Consider the following 16,156-nt stretch of genomic DNA (forward strand, 5'->3'; position numbering starts at 1 on the left):
TGAAAAACGCGAGATGTAAGCACACCGACAATATAGAGTACAGGCGACTGATATAATGAACTGGCAGACTGAACCGATATGACATATATCATATACAAGAAATTAAAAATTATTTAACTTTGTCAAAATAAGAGAAAAATTTGTCAAAAATGACTGAAGGTCCAAACAATTCAATTGACAAGTCATCCCTAACGCAATAATTCAAATCCTTTTTATATGTAAAGAAGAAAAAAATTGATGGAAATAATATCAGTATGGTACTTAACTGGATAAAAATTGTATCAAGTGATGGAAAATGTACAAATTTTAAATACAATTAAATGTGTCCACTTGAAATGACAAAAAAAATAACACACTTCTTCCTCACCCGACACTACTTTGTGATTTATCATTCAGTAAGGTTAACAAATCAGATAGCGAGAACTTTCATTCTGAGAAAATAAAAAAAAATGCATAATTTAATACTTTGCGACAAGCCACAAAATTGGCTTATTCCCAACTAAAATAGTAAATTAAAAAATAATATAAAAAAGTAATATACTACAGGTTATACACCGAATACCTCGGTAGACCGCAAGCTATAGCAGAATTATGACGGTAGACAGCAGTCTATAGTAGAACCGAACACACATCAATGGGAACACAACGAATGCAGTGAGCAGATTTTGTCTTAGACCAGGGCGCATCTGTAAAAATATTACATATGGATGTTGAGAGGTGACTCATATTTGTTTGTAGAAATTGCTTGAAAATAATTCATATAATATTTGAATTATCCTCCCACTTACAAAGGTCCGGAACATTGTTTAAATAATCAAAATGTCAAAAAATGAAGGAAAAATTCGATCTTCTTCTTGGTTTTTTGATTATAACTTTAAAAGTATTCATTTCCGGAAAAAGTTGCGTGATTAAATTTCGTTAGGATTAGTTAAGAATATTAAAAATTGTCTTCCTTGTTGCAAAATAGCAATAATTGCGAAAAAAAAAACATAGAAAAACAAGTATTCGAATTTTAGGTTTTTCAACCATTTATGCTACACCTAGGACCTTAATATTTCACCCAGAAAAACTCTATGAAACAGTAAAACAATACTTTAAATTCCATTAAGATCGGTTTACTAGATTTTGCAAAATAAATTTTGCAATCCAGCTTTCGCAAAAAAAATCATTTTTTCAAAATGTTGCAGGACTGAAAATAAAGCAGACAGCAAGTTGAAATTTCTTTTACATATATAAGAATACTATACCTTTCATTTGCAATTTGCAAAATTAAAATCGGTTAATTACCACGACGCCAGAAATTTTTTAAATAAACATTAATTTTTGGTGCTACGCGCAGGACACATGATACGTTTGCTCTGATTCGGCATTTCAATGACCTTTGATAATGATTGATAAATTTTAATTTTTAGTACATATCGATATAAATAAATAAATTTGTTTATTGCAAAATAAAAACACATACTCTGTCCTTGGAAATAACACTTTTTTAGCAAAAACTTTCTTTGTTCATATATTTTAACTTAGAGAATGAAAGTTTATTATTTTTAAACTAATACAATTGTTTAAACAATATTTCACAAACAATAATAAAATTAGTTTGATATTTGTGGAATTAAAATATTAAAATACAACAAAATATAGACTAAGAAAATAATATATTAAATAAATATTGGAAGAAATTTTGGTGGAAATAAACTTGTGTGAATCAAATACCGCTGTCCTGCGCGTAGCACCAAAAATTAATGTTTATTTAAAAAAATTTCTGACGCCGTGGTAGTTAACCGAATTTAATTTTGCAAATTGCAAATGAAAAGTACGGTATTCTTCTATATGTAAAAAAATTTTTAACTTGCTATCTGCTTTATTTTCAGTCCTGCAACATTTTGAAAAAGTGAATTTTTTTGCCAAAGGTGGATTGCAAAATCTATTGAATCTATCTAAACGAAATTTACAGTACTGTTTTACCATATTATAAAGTTTTCCTGGGTACAATATAAAGGTCCTAAGTGTAGAATAAATGGTTGAAAAACGTAAAATGCCAGTACTTGTTTTTTTATGGTTTTTTTCGCAATTATTGCTATTTTGCAACAAGGGTGACAATTTTTAAAGTTTTTAACTAATCCTAAATTGTAAGAAATTTAATTACGCAACTTTTATGTCACTACGACTTTTCTCGGAAGTGAACACTTTTAAAGATATAATCAAAAAACGAAGATAAAATCGAATTTTTCCTTCATTTTTTGAGATTTTGATTATTTAAACAATGTTCCGGACCTTTTTGACTGGGAGGATAACTTAATTATTATTATATGAGTTATTTTCAAGCAATTTCTGCAAAAAAATATGAGTCACCTCTCAACATCCATCTCAAAACAGATGCGCCCTGGACTATCTCCGAATGTAACCTTTACGTATATACAAAATGTCCGTTTGATTTCGTCACTGTATTTGCAATATTTTGCATACTGAATAGCATTATTTATAGTTCACATTGAAATCAACTAAACTTTATACTAAGTTACAAATACAAAATACATTTAAAATCAATACGTTATACATAAAAAATTAAAATTGTAATTAAAAAGACTTTTGCAGTTCAACCATACAAGTATCCAATTTATGCATCCTGAAATCATGTTAGCCTAATCAAATAGAATAAAAAAAAATCAAAACTCGTAATTCAGTACAGGTTGGAACAAATTTTTTATTAACGGGGTTCATTGTTTAAATAATGAAAAATGGGCAATTTTTGCACACGGTGTATTTTTTTAACTGCTGTGACAATTCCGATTTGCAGACACAAATTTACGATTTTTTTGCAAAGTTGGAGGAACAGCTTTCATTTAAGACTTACTAAATTAAACTTGTCCCTTAACTTATTCAAGTAATTATAAAGCTTGAAAAACAAATTTGCAAAAAATTATTATTTGCGTTATAAACAAGCACTATAAAATATTTTATTTGGCAGGAAAAGTTGAACTATGTTGCCCATATAAAGAAAAAAATTAAAAAGATTCAATTATTGTTTATGAAATATTTAAGTAATTTGTTTATTAAATGTTACTATTTTTTTAATTGCAAAACAGGAACACGCATATCGAAACACCATTTTAAACTTTTTAATCACCGCGACGATTATTAAGGTACTAGTACACTTTAAAAGACCAAAAATAAGCATTTTTTCAAGATTTTTTTTCTCAGAACCTTTATTAAAAATGAATATAAACCTTTTTACATATTAATATCTAACTCTTAGAGAATACAAAAAACATATCTTTTTTCATTTATGCACGTACACTAATATTGTAGAGGGCGCCAAAGTGGAGGCATCGAAAAAAAGGAGTTCCGATGGAGGACAGTTAATCTCAGGATTGGGATCTCTCAAACAAAAAAAATCGTACGGCATTTGAAAAATCAAGGTTTCTTACGTGACATTTTACCACCGTTGGTGAAAAATTCCGCAGAAAAATATTTTACGGAAATTTGAAAAAATTTTGTGAAAAAATCGCCCGTTTTTCTTAAGTTTTTCATGGTTAAAAAATATTAATTTTTTATTTTTTGGTCAAATTGTGGTAAATTGTCACGTAAGAAATCTTCCTTTTCAAATGCAGTACGATTTTTTTTTCAGATATCCCAATCCCGAGATTAACCGTCCGCCATCATTTTTCGAGGCCTCGACTTTTGCGCCCTCTACAATATTAGTGTACGTGCATAAATGAAAAGATACACTTTCTGTACGCTCTAAGAGTTAGATATTAATATGTAAAAAGTTTTATGTTCATTTTTAATAAGGGTTCTAAGAAAAACATTCTTGAAAAAAATAATTTTTGGTCTTCTAAAGTGTACTAGTACCTTAAAAATTCAAGTTATAAACAAATTAAAGCAATTTTCAAAAGAAATTTTGATTTCTCAATTCATTTACCATAGACATACCTACATAAAAACAAAAAACATGGGACCTTACAAAAACGTACACTCTATCGGCATCAACCCCGTTTTGCAATTGAAAAAAATATAACATTTAGTACACAAATTAAATATGTTATGAACTATTGAATATTTTTCTCTATATTGCTCTATATTGGTAACCCAACGTAACTTTCCCTGCAAAATAAAATATATTTTATAGTGCTTATTTATAGTGAAAATAATAATTTTTGGAAAATTTGTTTTTCAATTGTGTAATACATAAAAACATGAATTCGCCGCAGCAGTTAAAAAAGTAAATTTTATACAAAAATTGCCCATTTTTCATTGTAACAATGATCCCCTTATATAAATCACATGCTTTCTCGAAAGTATCTTTTGTTTTCACCTAAACTCTGATACAACATTCGTTTCACCTGCACATAATTACATTTCGATTTACGTGTATTGTAATTTTATTTGATCAGACTATGTCACATTTTACAAAACTGGTGGACTTTTTTGAAAAACATACTAACCTACTTCACAAAAATGGCTCATTCCTTTAACTCTTCCCTTATCAGTAAAAATGTTGATAACTCACCTCGAACATGATGCACAAAACAAAAAATATCACTATTTGACACCACTATAGCTTTTCCCTTCACTCACATTTACGAAAATAACAAAGAAAATCATCTGAAACTGCAATGGAATTAAAATGTGGTGTGTCATTGGCATGTGCAGTACCTATCTATTCAAAGTTAAAATCCGTCAGATCATTAGGGAATAAAAAAATATTTTAAATGACATGAAAATCACTACATACTTCAAAAAGTTCAGTTTTAAAATATGGCACCCGGTTTATAGAACCAGTCGATATAAATATTATGTACAAAATTAGCTTGGTTGTAGTGAAGTGAAAGATAGATTTTTGTACAAAAGTCTCTGTGTCTAAAATTTCGATACTAACTATATTATACACTAAGCATCAAAATTAACGCACCACCTTAAAAATGGGACATTTTTGATGTCTTGTATTTCCTAAACCTGTTGTCCGATTTTAGTGATTTTTTTAATATGGTATAGCTTTATTCTTCAAGAATATCGATGTGATAATATTGTTACTAAATAGATAAGTGTCATTGTATACCGGGTGTAACAATGATAGTGTGTTTTTTCCTCAAAGTTTGGAACACCCTGTGGAATGTTCTGGCGTATATAAAATATTGAAATTAAAACTCAACTGTAGCCTTGGGTTTTCGTAACATTATGCTTTTTGATTCATTCGCTTACCTTGGATAATAAAAAAGTTAAGTACTTTAACAACTAGCAACGTTTTTCATTAATACTTTTTTTTTTCTAAATAAGTGCGACAAACTTTAAGGAGTAATTCTGCATGAAAAAATAATGACCGTTTGCTTTATAAACATATTATGTCCTCAAATGCTTCGTTTCCGAGATACGGGATGTTGAATTTTTTCTAACAAACTGACGATTTATTTATTGCTCTAAAACCGGTTGAGATATGCAAATGAAATTTGGTAGGTTTTAAGAGGTAGTTATTGCGCATTTTTTGACATACAAATAAGAATTTTATATTCACCATTGGCGTGCATACGGGTAATATGACCGGGTAATATTACCCGTATGCACGCCAATGGTGAATAGAAAATTCTTAATTGTATGTCAAAAAATGCGCAGTAACTACCTCTTAAAACCTACTAAATTTTATTTGCATATCTCAACCGGTTTTATAGCTATAAATAAATCGTCAGTTTGTAAGAAAAAAATCAACATCCCTTATCTCGGAAACGAAGCATTTGCGGACATATGTTTATAAAGCAAATGGTCATTATTTTTTCATGCAGAACTACCCCTTAAAGTTTGTCGCACTTATTTAGCAACACCCTGGATTGATGAATAACATGGCTAGTTGTTAAGGTACCTAACTTTTTTATTATCCCACATAAGCGAATGAATCGAAAAGCAAAATGTTAAGAAAGTCTAAGGCTACAATTGAGTTTTAAGTTTAATATTTTATATACGCTAGAATATTCCACAGGGTGTTCCGAACTTTAAGGAAAAAACACACTATCATTGTTACACCCGGTATACAATGACATTTACCTGTTTAGCAATAATATTATTACATAGATATTTTTAAAGAATAAAGCTATAATATACTAAAAAAATCAAAATCGGACAACAGGTTTAGGATATAGGAGACATCAAAAATGTCCCATTAGGTGGTGCGTTAACTTTGATGCTTAGTGTATAATATTAATAATTTCGATACGCTCCAGCTGAAAAACTAGCAGGAAATTCGGGAAAATTTTTATAGGGAAAAAAACGATACTCTAGACTCCTTTTTACACATTTTATCGTATATAATATCTCAAAGAGGACCATATCTACGAAAATAATGATAAAATAGTTCGCAATCAACTCCAATCAAAATATGCTTGTGCAATTATTAGTACCTATCTAAATAAAAATGCCAATGAGTCAAAGTAAAAAATTAGCGAAAAAAGATGTACAAATAATTTTTTGGAAATTTGTTTATGGGAAATCGAAACAGTACAGAAGGAAAAAACGTGCAATCCAGCTCTGTCCGGAAAATTGAAAACCTTAACGCGTGAAAGTTTCTTTGTATACAAATAGCTAATTTTCTACGTATATAAGAGCAAACTTTTAATTTTGCAAGATTAAAATTGGAAATATTTAAAATTGTTGAGCTCACCATTATTTTGAACTCGATTTTAGTTTTCAATGCAGTGAAACTTGGCTCTTCCACCACCATCTCCAAGCTACACTTAAGTCCGGCAAGTATAGCTTTAATCGACATCTTTTCTATTAGGCGAGGCAATGAAGCAATGATCCTGCCAATTTTTTGCATTTGGATGGATCTCAATGATAATTGTTCATTCGATTCGTAAGAGCGTTAGGAAATTTTGTGACCTAAATTCATGTCACAATGAAAATTGCATTTTCGAACAAGGAAAATGCATTTTTTTAAAACCATCTAGAAGTGATTAAATATAATAATTTTTTTGGGTCGCTGAATACGAATCTCCTGACGACGATAGTGTTGGCAGTCATCTGCTGCCCAGGATGTGCCTCGTCTAGAGTTATATAGAAATTCGATACAAAATCAGTGCAAACTTATTTTTGAGTTTTGAGTGCAAACTCAGATACTCGGGACGTTTTTGGTGTCGCTGATCACGATTATCATAACGACGATTATCTCCCGAGGCACCTGGTGCCCATGAGGGGCCTCGTCTCCTGGGGTTTGGAAATTGTATACAAAATCAGTTGGTCCTGGGCACCAAGGGGCTTGGAGAACAATGGCCGACATGATATTTGTGTTCAGCAACCCCTAAAACCCTACGGGTAACAACTTTTGCACTGATCAAACTCCAGGAGATAAGGCCCGTCCTGGGGACCAGGTCTCTTCGAGACCATCGTCGTCATGATATTCGTGACCAAAACCCCCCGAGTGGAGATGCTGAAAAAGTATCTATTCGTTACAAAGTACTCGTTACTTACGAATACCGAAAGTAACGATTACTATACAGAGAGGCAAATCGTTACTTTGATTACTATGATTGCTCTGATTACTTCGTTACTTCGTACCAATCGTATCAGAGCGAGTAACGATTATTGTATCTACTTTTAACACTCTGATTACTTTGTTACTTCGTACCAATCGTATCAGAGCGAGTAACGAGTATTGAATCTCCAACTAGTACCTTTGATTACTTTCTACCAGTCGTATCCCAGCGAGTAAAAACAGATCGGTGAAGGTCGTTGTTATATCGGAATACGAATACCTATACAAAATACCTGCCTACTGAGAAATACGATTCTCGATATAATTACCGGTACTCAAATACAAAAATAACAAAAATAATCATAGTAATCAAATCATTTTTATCCCTTAAACAGATCGGTGAAAGTCGTTGTTATATCGGAATACCTATACAAAATACTTACTTTCTGAGAAATACGATTCTCGATAAGATTACCGGTACTCAAATACAAAAGTAACAAAAGTAATCATAGTACGAGTAATCAAAGTAACGAATACTGTAAATGATTACTTTATACAAAAGTAACGATTTGTAACGAATACTCGAAAGTAACTGTAATCAACCCTCACTACCCCCGAGTAACCAGTTTGCACTACTTTTGTATTGAATTTCCATAAAATTCCAGACGGTCCATCCTGGGCACAAGGTACCTCGGAGACTATCGACATCATTATATTCGTATTCAGCGACCCCGAAAACGCCGGAGTAGTAATATTGAACTCATTTCCCTCAATTATTTCCGACTTATAAATTTATTATTTTTCAACACTGCATTTTCCTTGTTAAATAATTAAATTTTCATTTCGATTTTTCCACTATAGTTCACAAAATTTCCTAACACGCTTACAAATCGAATTCAACAAACTTCATTGAGATCCATCTAACTGCAAAAAGAATGGTAAGTTTTGGGCTTTTAAAAGTTATCTATTTTATACGTAAAGAATTAGCGATTTATAGAACCAAGAATTTTCAATGTGGCAGAATTTTGAAAATTTGAATGCAATATTATAATATTACTGAATTTTCAATGCAAAATTATTATCAAAGACATTGCATTTTTCTTTTCGTCATTGTTTTGCAAATAACTTCAATTTTTTTAAACAAAATTTTAGGTTTTCGGATTTCTCATAAATAAAACACGTCATTTTTACATCTTTTTGAGCATATTTTTATGTGAAATATTTAGAGCAATATTTTCTCTATCGCATGTTTGTCGTATACAGTGTGTCAATTTGAAAATGTGCCACCCTCTATAATTTGGTCCCTATAAAAAATATGCAAAAACACGTCAAATTTATTTCTGAGGGAGACATTTTGTAAACCAGTTTTCAACTAAATTACATCAACCCTCTGCGGGGGCGGACACACTCCCAAAATCTTTAATGAAAAGAATAGTTGAGTGATACCTCATTTTAAAAGTTGTTTATTGTTTAACTACCGTTTTAAAAATACCACATGCATTATATTTCTTTTCAGTAGGTACTTTTGGAAAAATCTTGTACTCAATACTATAAAAAAAATTTGGAGTTCTGAACTCGATACTTAGTATATTTACGGTTTTACTTTATTTTTCCAAAAATACTCAAAAATACTCCAATACTCCAAAAAAAATTTGGGAGTTCTGAACTCGATACTTAATACCTTTACGGTTTAACTTGATTTTTCCAAAAGTACTAAAAAATATATAATGTATTTGGTATTTTTGAAAAGATGGTTAAACGACCTTTACAATATGGTAACACTCAACCCCCTTTCCATTTGGGGGAAGATTTTGAGGGTTGTGTTCGTCCCCGCTAGAAGGTTGATGTAATGTAGTTGAAAATTGTTCTACAAAATGTTCTCGTCACAAATAAATTTCACGTGTTTTTGCATATTTTTAGATTTTCTAAAGAACCAAATCATAGAGGATGGTACTTTTTCAAATTGACACACTGTATATGACTTTTGATACATTCAGGATAAAAATTTAAAAAATAGGTGTCTGTATCGCCGATACTCGTTCTAAAATTATTCCACTAATTTTTCAAATGGAGCATATCGAAGTTCGGGATCAGTACAACCAAGCTTAAACAGATACCATCTGAACTATTCAAATTAAGTCCAAAACTAAAATTTCTTTTAGAGAAAAATACATGTGATCATAGAATGTAAATAGTACACAGTAATTTTTTATGACCTAAAATCTAAAACTGATCGTTTTATGAAGAGAATTATTAATTAACGTTAATATGTAAAATAATGGTAAAAATAAAGTTGAAAATATTATTTTAAATACCTTTGAATTACATAGCGAATAACAAATACAAAAAATGCTCTATACGGTTTATTTCTATATTAAGATAAAGGTGAAAAATATTAGTTGCAAGTTTTTCAAATGTTAAAAATGAATTAGTATTTTTTTAGATAAACTCACCTGAAGGATGAAAGTCGTCGTGATCGTGATGGTTATACTTTGGTGTCTGGTCATTTGATGATCCAGGCACTGGATCTGCTTCGTCTTTTAACTTGTCATCGTCTGCTTCAACTTCATTTTTCACACTCGTGTCAGAATTATTCCCTGTGAAATTATCCATTCCCATCTTAACTTCTAACATCTCCGGGCTACCTTGAACAATGTCCTTGTCATAATCATCTGGTCCATTTGAACATCCAGAAAGTTTCCGAGGCCTGCCTCTTTTCCTTTTAGGTTGTAGTAACGCATTGCTTAACATATTTAAACTATTTCCAAACCTTTTGGTTTGTTGCAATCTTTGTAAATTTGGCAAATTGTGTAAATTTTGTTGGGTGAGAGAGGAAGCTATACTATCACATTTTTCTTCATTTACTTCGGTTAACCCTTTTATTTTAAGACTTTCTGCCACTCTTAAAAATGCTGTAAGTCTATCTTGGTCAACACTAACTTCACCCCTATACATGAAGTCAAGCAAACACTTCATATCATTATAAGGGACATCTTTTAATATCACAATAGGATGTTTGTCAGGATGATTCATAAACAGTGCTTGAAAGTATGGACTGCATGCTGATAATACCATTTTATGGGCTTTGAGCAACTGTCCTTCAACAGCAAGAGTTACGTCTACAAAACTCTCATCATGTAGTAATTGATCAAATACTGAAAGTAAATTGGATTGATGGTTGTTCCATCGAAGACAAAAACGTTGGGAAGACATTACTGGAGCAGGAGATGCTATACCAGGTTTGAAGTATGGTATTTGTGGCAGAAATCGGTAAGGTTGGCTTGACATTGGCAATTAGGGTTGTCCAGTATTTTTCTATTGCACTGTAACAAAAGAAAAATATGATCAATACACAGTTCTGATTTCTTTTATATCCATAAATATTGTTAAAGATGAGTCAAACCAGCTTTAATGATTTGATTTCGTGGTATTGGCTACTTGATTGGAATTTATTTTTCCAAAATAACTTAGTTTTTAGTTAGTCAAAAACGTAATAGTTCATTTGAGTTTACTAATAGTGTAAAAGACATATATCTTTGATTTGTATATAAACAGCAACAATATTTAACGTTGTAAGTATATTATACCTAGAACAGAAATCTAGAAATGCAATTAAAAAGTCTAAAATCGGTATACAAAATAAATTATAGATTTTTCTATATGTCAAAAGATCATGAACCACAAAATAATGGAAAAATGTTAATGGTGTAGGAAACGATGGTGTCAATGAAGTCTGGGAGGTTTTATTGGCACATCTGACTTGAGACCAGCTTCTAAGACTTTATCTTACTGTGCGTTTACTTATGGTGGTTCCACGAACATCTTGTATTATAGCAGGTTTTTGGTTTGCCATTTAAGGTCTATTTCGTAATTTTTTCCCCAGCATCCCCAAGAATGTATAGAAGATGAGCTTACACGACTAGAACTAACTGCAGTCTCCAAATTACCGTTTTTGAAAGTTTGCATGTCCGAGACTGAATATAGCCATGTCTTAAGCTTTAGGCGGCAAATATTTGTAATTAATTACTCTCTGATAATTACCAAACCAATTCCAAACTCAACCTTAACCCTCGTAAGGCGGTGCGGGGTGCAGCTGCACCTCAGACCTCGTTTTTCTCACTTATCTTTTTTAATCAATTTTTTTTATTTTTGTCCATTTTTTTATTCGCATTAAATTCAATTCTAAACACTTTACACCCATTGCAGCATCTAAAACGCTTTACGTTTACGTGATTTTTTGGAAAAATGCCTGTATTGTGCAAATGATGAAAATGCATATCCTGAATTGGAAGTTTCTGGTGTTCCACTTGGAGCTAACAGACGGGACAAGGTCGGTGTTAGTTATGTCAGAGAAAAAAGACTGAAAGTTCCAACATAACTGTATTATGTATAAAAACTTTGTGTTGCTCAGTCTGTGAAAAATGTCATGTGTTTATCTCGCGACGATAATAATTTTTTTTAAGAATAGGTACTTTTTCTGTAAAATTATGTTTCATATTATAATAAACAAGTCCAAATTATCTTTCAAATCAATTTCTCCGACGTTCACATATAAAAAAAATGGATATACAGATGGGGTGCAAATTAGTGATGTTGATTAAAGTTACTTTCGAGTATTCGTTACAAATAGTTACTTTTGTATAAAGTAATCATTTAAATCGTTACTTTGATTACTATGATTACTTTGAGTACCGGTAATCATATCGAAAATCGTATTTCTCAGTAGGTAGGTATCTTGTATTGGTATTCCGATATAGCATTATCACAGATATAACAACTGGAGAAACATTATCATTTCCACATTTTTCCGGTCAGTCTAGAAACTAGAAAGTAATCAAGTGTACTGATTGTAGATACAATAGTCGTTACTCGCTCTGATACGATTCGTACGAAGTAATCAGAGTAATCAAAGTAGATACAATAGTTGTTACTCGCTCTGATACGATTGGTACTAAGTAACGTCTACAAAGTACTCAGAGTACTCAGAGTAATCAAAGTAATCAAAGTAGATAAAGTAGTCGTTACTCGCTCTAATACTATTGGTACGAAGTAATCAGAGTAATCAAAGTAGATACAATAGTCGTTGCTCGCTCTGATATGATTGGTAAGAAGTAATCAGAGTAATCAATGTAACGATTTGCCTCTCTGTATAGTAATCGTTACTTTCAATATTTGTAAGTAACGAGTACTTTGTAACGAATAGTTACTTTTTCAACATCACTAGTGCAAATGCACGCACCGTTGTTTACGTAAGAATCTAAGCACCGCTTACAAGGAAGTAATACTACTGCCACGAAAATGAAAACTGCATCTTCACCAACTGGTACAGAAATACTTAAAGAAGAAACATACCTCCAAAACTCGAATCCATTGAAGTAAATCAAAATAATGCATTAACAAACATTTTAAATGGCACAACCAACTGGCTTCAACCCTATTTCTGCGAATATCCCAACGACAAGTGATTTACTTACAGCTCACAATACACCTTCAACAACTACAGAGACAGCAATAATACTAAAACAACCAATGAAGCAAAAAAGCAAATTTCAACCAATCCTGATATTTCAGAAAATAAAAATCTAAATGAAACTTTTATAGCCAATTGAAAACATTTTAGCCACAGCATCTCCTCCATATACGCTACAATTCACTGAATTATGGGACCCCGTTATAAACGCAATTGGATCAAAATTTCCTGAAGCCATAGCCAAACACTATACAGAAGATTGTGATGGCTTACACACATTAAAAATGGTTCACTCAAAATTAAATGATCGACACATAAAAAAATATCACAAGAATTAAAAAGAAAATCCAACATGTGAATCTTCCCTCACTGAAGAAAGCGACTAGATATAGTTTGTGCAGTTCAATTTATTCTTCAATGAAACTTGATACAGTAGAACTCCAATTATCCGGACTCCAATTATCCGGATCGCCAATTATCCGGATCAGATTGAGAAAAATAAAAAATCAAGTTTGTAAAAAAATAATTCATTTTACTGTGATTCAGTATTGTGTCAATATTACGTAATGTAAACTTTATCATTTACATATTGTTGTGTATACTATATTGTTTTTCATAATAAATACCGTATATGTTCTCCATTGTGTTTTGCTGTAATTACGTTTCTTTTCCGGAAAAGGCCTTTTTCGAGAAAAATCCAATTATCCGGATTTTTGATTATCCGGATCTGGTCCGGTCCCAATTAATCCGGATAATTGGAGTTCTACTGTACCTTTTCTAGCCCACATTGAAAACAATAAAATGCTAATCAATGAACTCTCACCACTAATATTGTGTCTATACAAAAAAAGAACTGTCAACTCAACAGAGCTCGGCTAGGTTACATAAAATTTACACATCGATAGTATATATCATCTCCAAGAACCTCAGCCGATTTGCCACAACTGTCAAATACTAATTTCAGTGCAACATAAAATAATAGACTGTGCAGTGTATTCAACAGCAAGATCGACAGCGAAAATACAACACAATCCGAAAGAAGATCTAATATAGGTCTGGATCCCGCGTATGAAAAAAAGTTGATTAATATCAAGCTGAAAATTTGTTAATAGCTTAAGGGTGTCTAGTCGGATCAACTTTGATATATGGAAACACTGGAACAGGGGAAGTTTTAATTGTGGAACAGGTTAAAAATTTGGAACGGTCAGACCACGAAAACGGCACATGTATTTTGTCCGACAGAACAGACTTAAACTCTCCGAACAGAGATTAAACTCTCATGCAAAAATCAGGCTGCTATTTATCACCGGACATAATTCCTGTCATTTGACATATTCTACATGTTCCACTCATTAAAACGCCCATTTGGTGATAAATAGCAGTCTGATTTTTGCATGAGAGTTTAATCTCTGTTCGAAGAGTTTAAGTCTGTTCTGTCGGACAAAATAATGTGGCGTTTTCGTGGTCTGACCGTTCCAAATTTTTAACCTGTTCCACAATTAAAACTTCCCCTGTTCCAGTGTTACCATATATCAAAGTTTGTCCGACTAGACACCCTTAAGCTATTAACAAATTTTCAGCTTGCTATTAACTTTTTTTTCATACGCGGGATCCAGACCTAATAGAAGATACCTATTGGTAAAACAATAAACTTTCTCAGAAATTGTAACAAACTGCAAGATTTCACTAAATCTTTGTATTTTCAAAACTGCTACGTAAATGTAAATATGTTATGTGTAAAAAACTTTTTCTAAAATAAAAATATAACCCTAGGGCCTAGGGGTTAATGCGGTTATAAAAAAAAACTCAAGAAAATCAGGCCATTTCTCATTTGGTATTAGCCTTGGGGTCTCCCGATGTCTACTTTATTAAGCACTTGCGACCCACTTCAGAGAGCATTACAAATACAAGAACCACACCCTGAAGCTCTCCACCAGTTAAAGTAATTACTGTATCAACGTTGAATGGAAAGTAGTAGAAAGGATATAAAAATTTTACCAATTAGCTATTAAATCGCGTGAAAAATAGAATTATAAATCATATTCCTAAATCATATCCCTAAATTTTTGTGCAGCAGTTTACATTCACATCACAAGAATCAAAGGGGAGCAGTCATAAACACAAAGCTTATAAAAACATGTATATATTAATACAGCAGCAGCAAAAAGAATAAGATCACAAAGAATGAGCTAATGTTATAATCTACAGTTACAAAAAACATCTATTATATATAGTACCTAACGAAGAAACAGGCAGCATCCTATTAGAGAGGATAAAAGACGAAGTTTCTCGTGTTGGTTATCACTAATGTTTATGTAAAGCGGACTTACCTTGAACGTATGTTTTTCACCCCCGAGCAGGGGTGGCTTTCACCCCCCAAGTAAAAGCAACCTTGGGTTCAAGTACAATAATGAAGTAGAGGCATGTAGAGTAGGGTGCATCGAAAAAGGCGAAAAAATTTTTTTTTGCGATGGAAAAGTAATACCTCGCAAAAGTTGCCCAATCAACTGTTAAGTATTTTGGTAAAATTTTTTCGAAATTGGAAAATATTTTCTGCCCCCCAAGACAATTAAAAATTTTGAAAAAATGTTAACACACGAAAAAAATTTTTATTTCGAAACGAAAATGTAATAGCTCACAAAATTTGCCTAACACACTATTTAGTATTTTAGTAAAATTGCGTTGAAATAAAAAATATTTTCCGCCCTCCACGGCAACTAAAACTTAGAAAAAATACATTAATATGCGAATATCTTTTGTAAAAAGGGAAATGTAATACCCTATAGAACTTGAATAAATAAATTCGGTTTAAATTGGAAAATATTTTCTGATTTCACAAGGCAATTAAAAATTTTACTTAAGAAAAGTATACTAAAACATTCTTTTTATAACAAAATAGCCTAACTTATCCGTCTCCTTGACGTCACCCAAGTTTTTTAATACTAAAATAAATATAAACCAAAGTACAAAATTAGGTATATAAATATTACAAAAAAAGTATGGTAAAGAGGCATAGTTTTTCTGGAATCAATTCGAGCTTTTATAAATCCATCCCTCGAATACGCTCCACAAATTGCTAGAGAAGCTTGTGTCACAAGCTGGACACATCGTTCTACACATTGTTTGTGGCAGTGATATTTCTCAATCTCAATGTTAAAAGGGTCTAAATTAGGATTCTTAATAAAATCTCGCAGATTGTCACTCGAAAATCTAGAGAATATAGA

The 16,156-nt window shown here is 31.7% G+C and overlaps 1 protein-coding gene across 3 annotated transcripts in view; it reads right to left on the reverse strand.

The window, feature by feature from the left end:
* The window catches only part of LOC114329737 (protein tramtrack, alpha isoform-like), a 133,667-nt gene that overhangs the window by 73,923 nt on the left and 43,588 nt on the right, over positions 1-16,156 (reverse strand). For all 3 annotated transcript variants that reach the window (XM_050642888.1, XM_050642887.1, XM_050642889.1), the window contains exon 2: positions 9,916-10,785. In XM_050642888.1, coding sequence (XP_050498845.1) covers positions 9,916-10,750 — 835 coding nt within the window. In that variant the 5' untranslated portion in view covers positions 10,751-10,785. The remainder of the gene's footprint in view (positions 1-9,915; positions 10,786-16,156) is intronic.

This window comes from Diabrotica virgifera, chromosome 2 (assembly GCF_917563875.1).
Source record: "Diabrotica virgifera virgifera chromosome 2, PGI_DIABVI_V3a".
NCBI lineage: Eukaryota > Metazoa > Arthropoda > Insecta > Coleoptera > Chrysomelidae > Diabrotica > Diabrotica virgifera.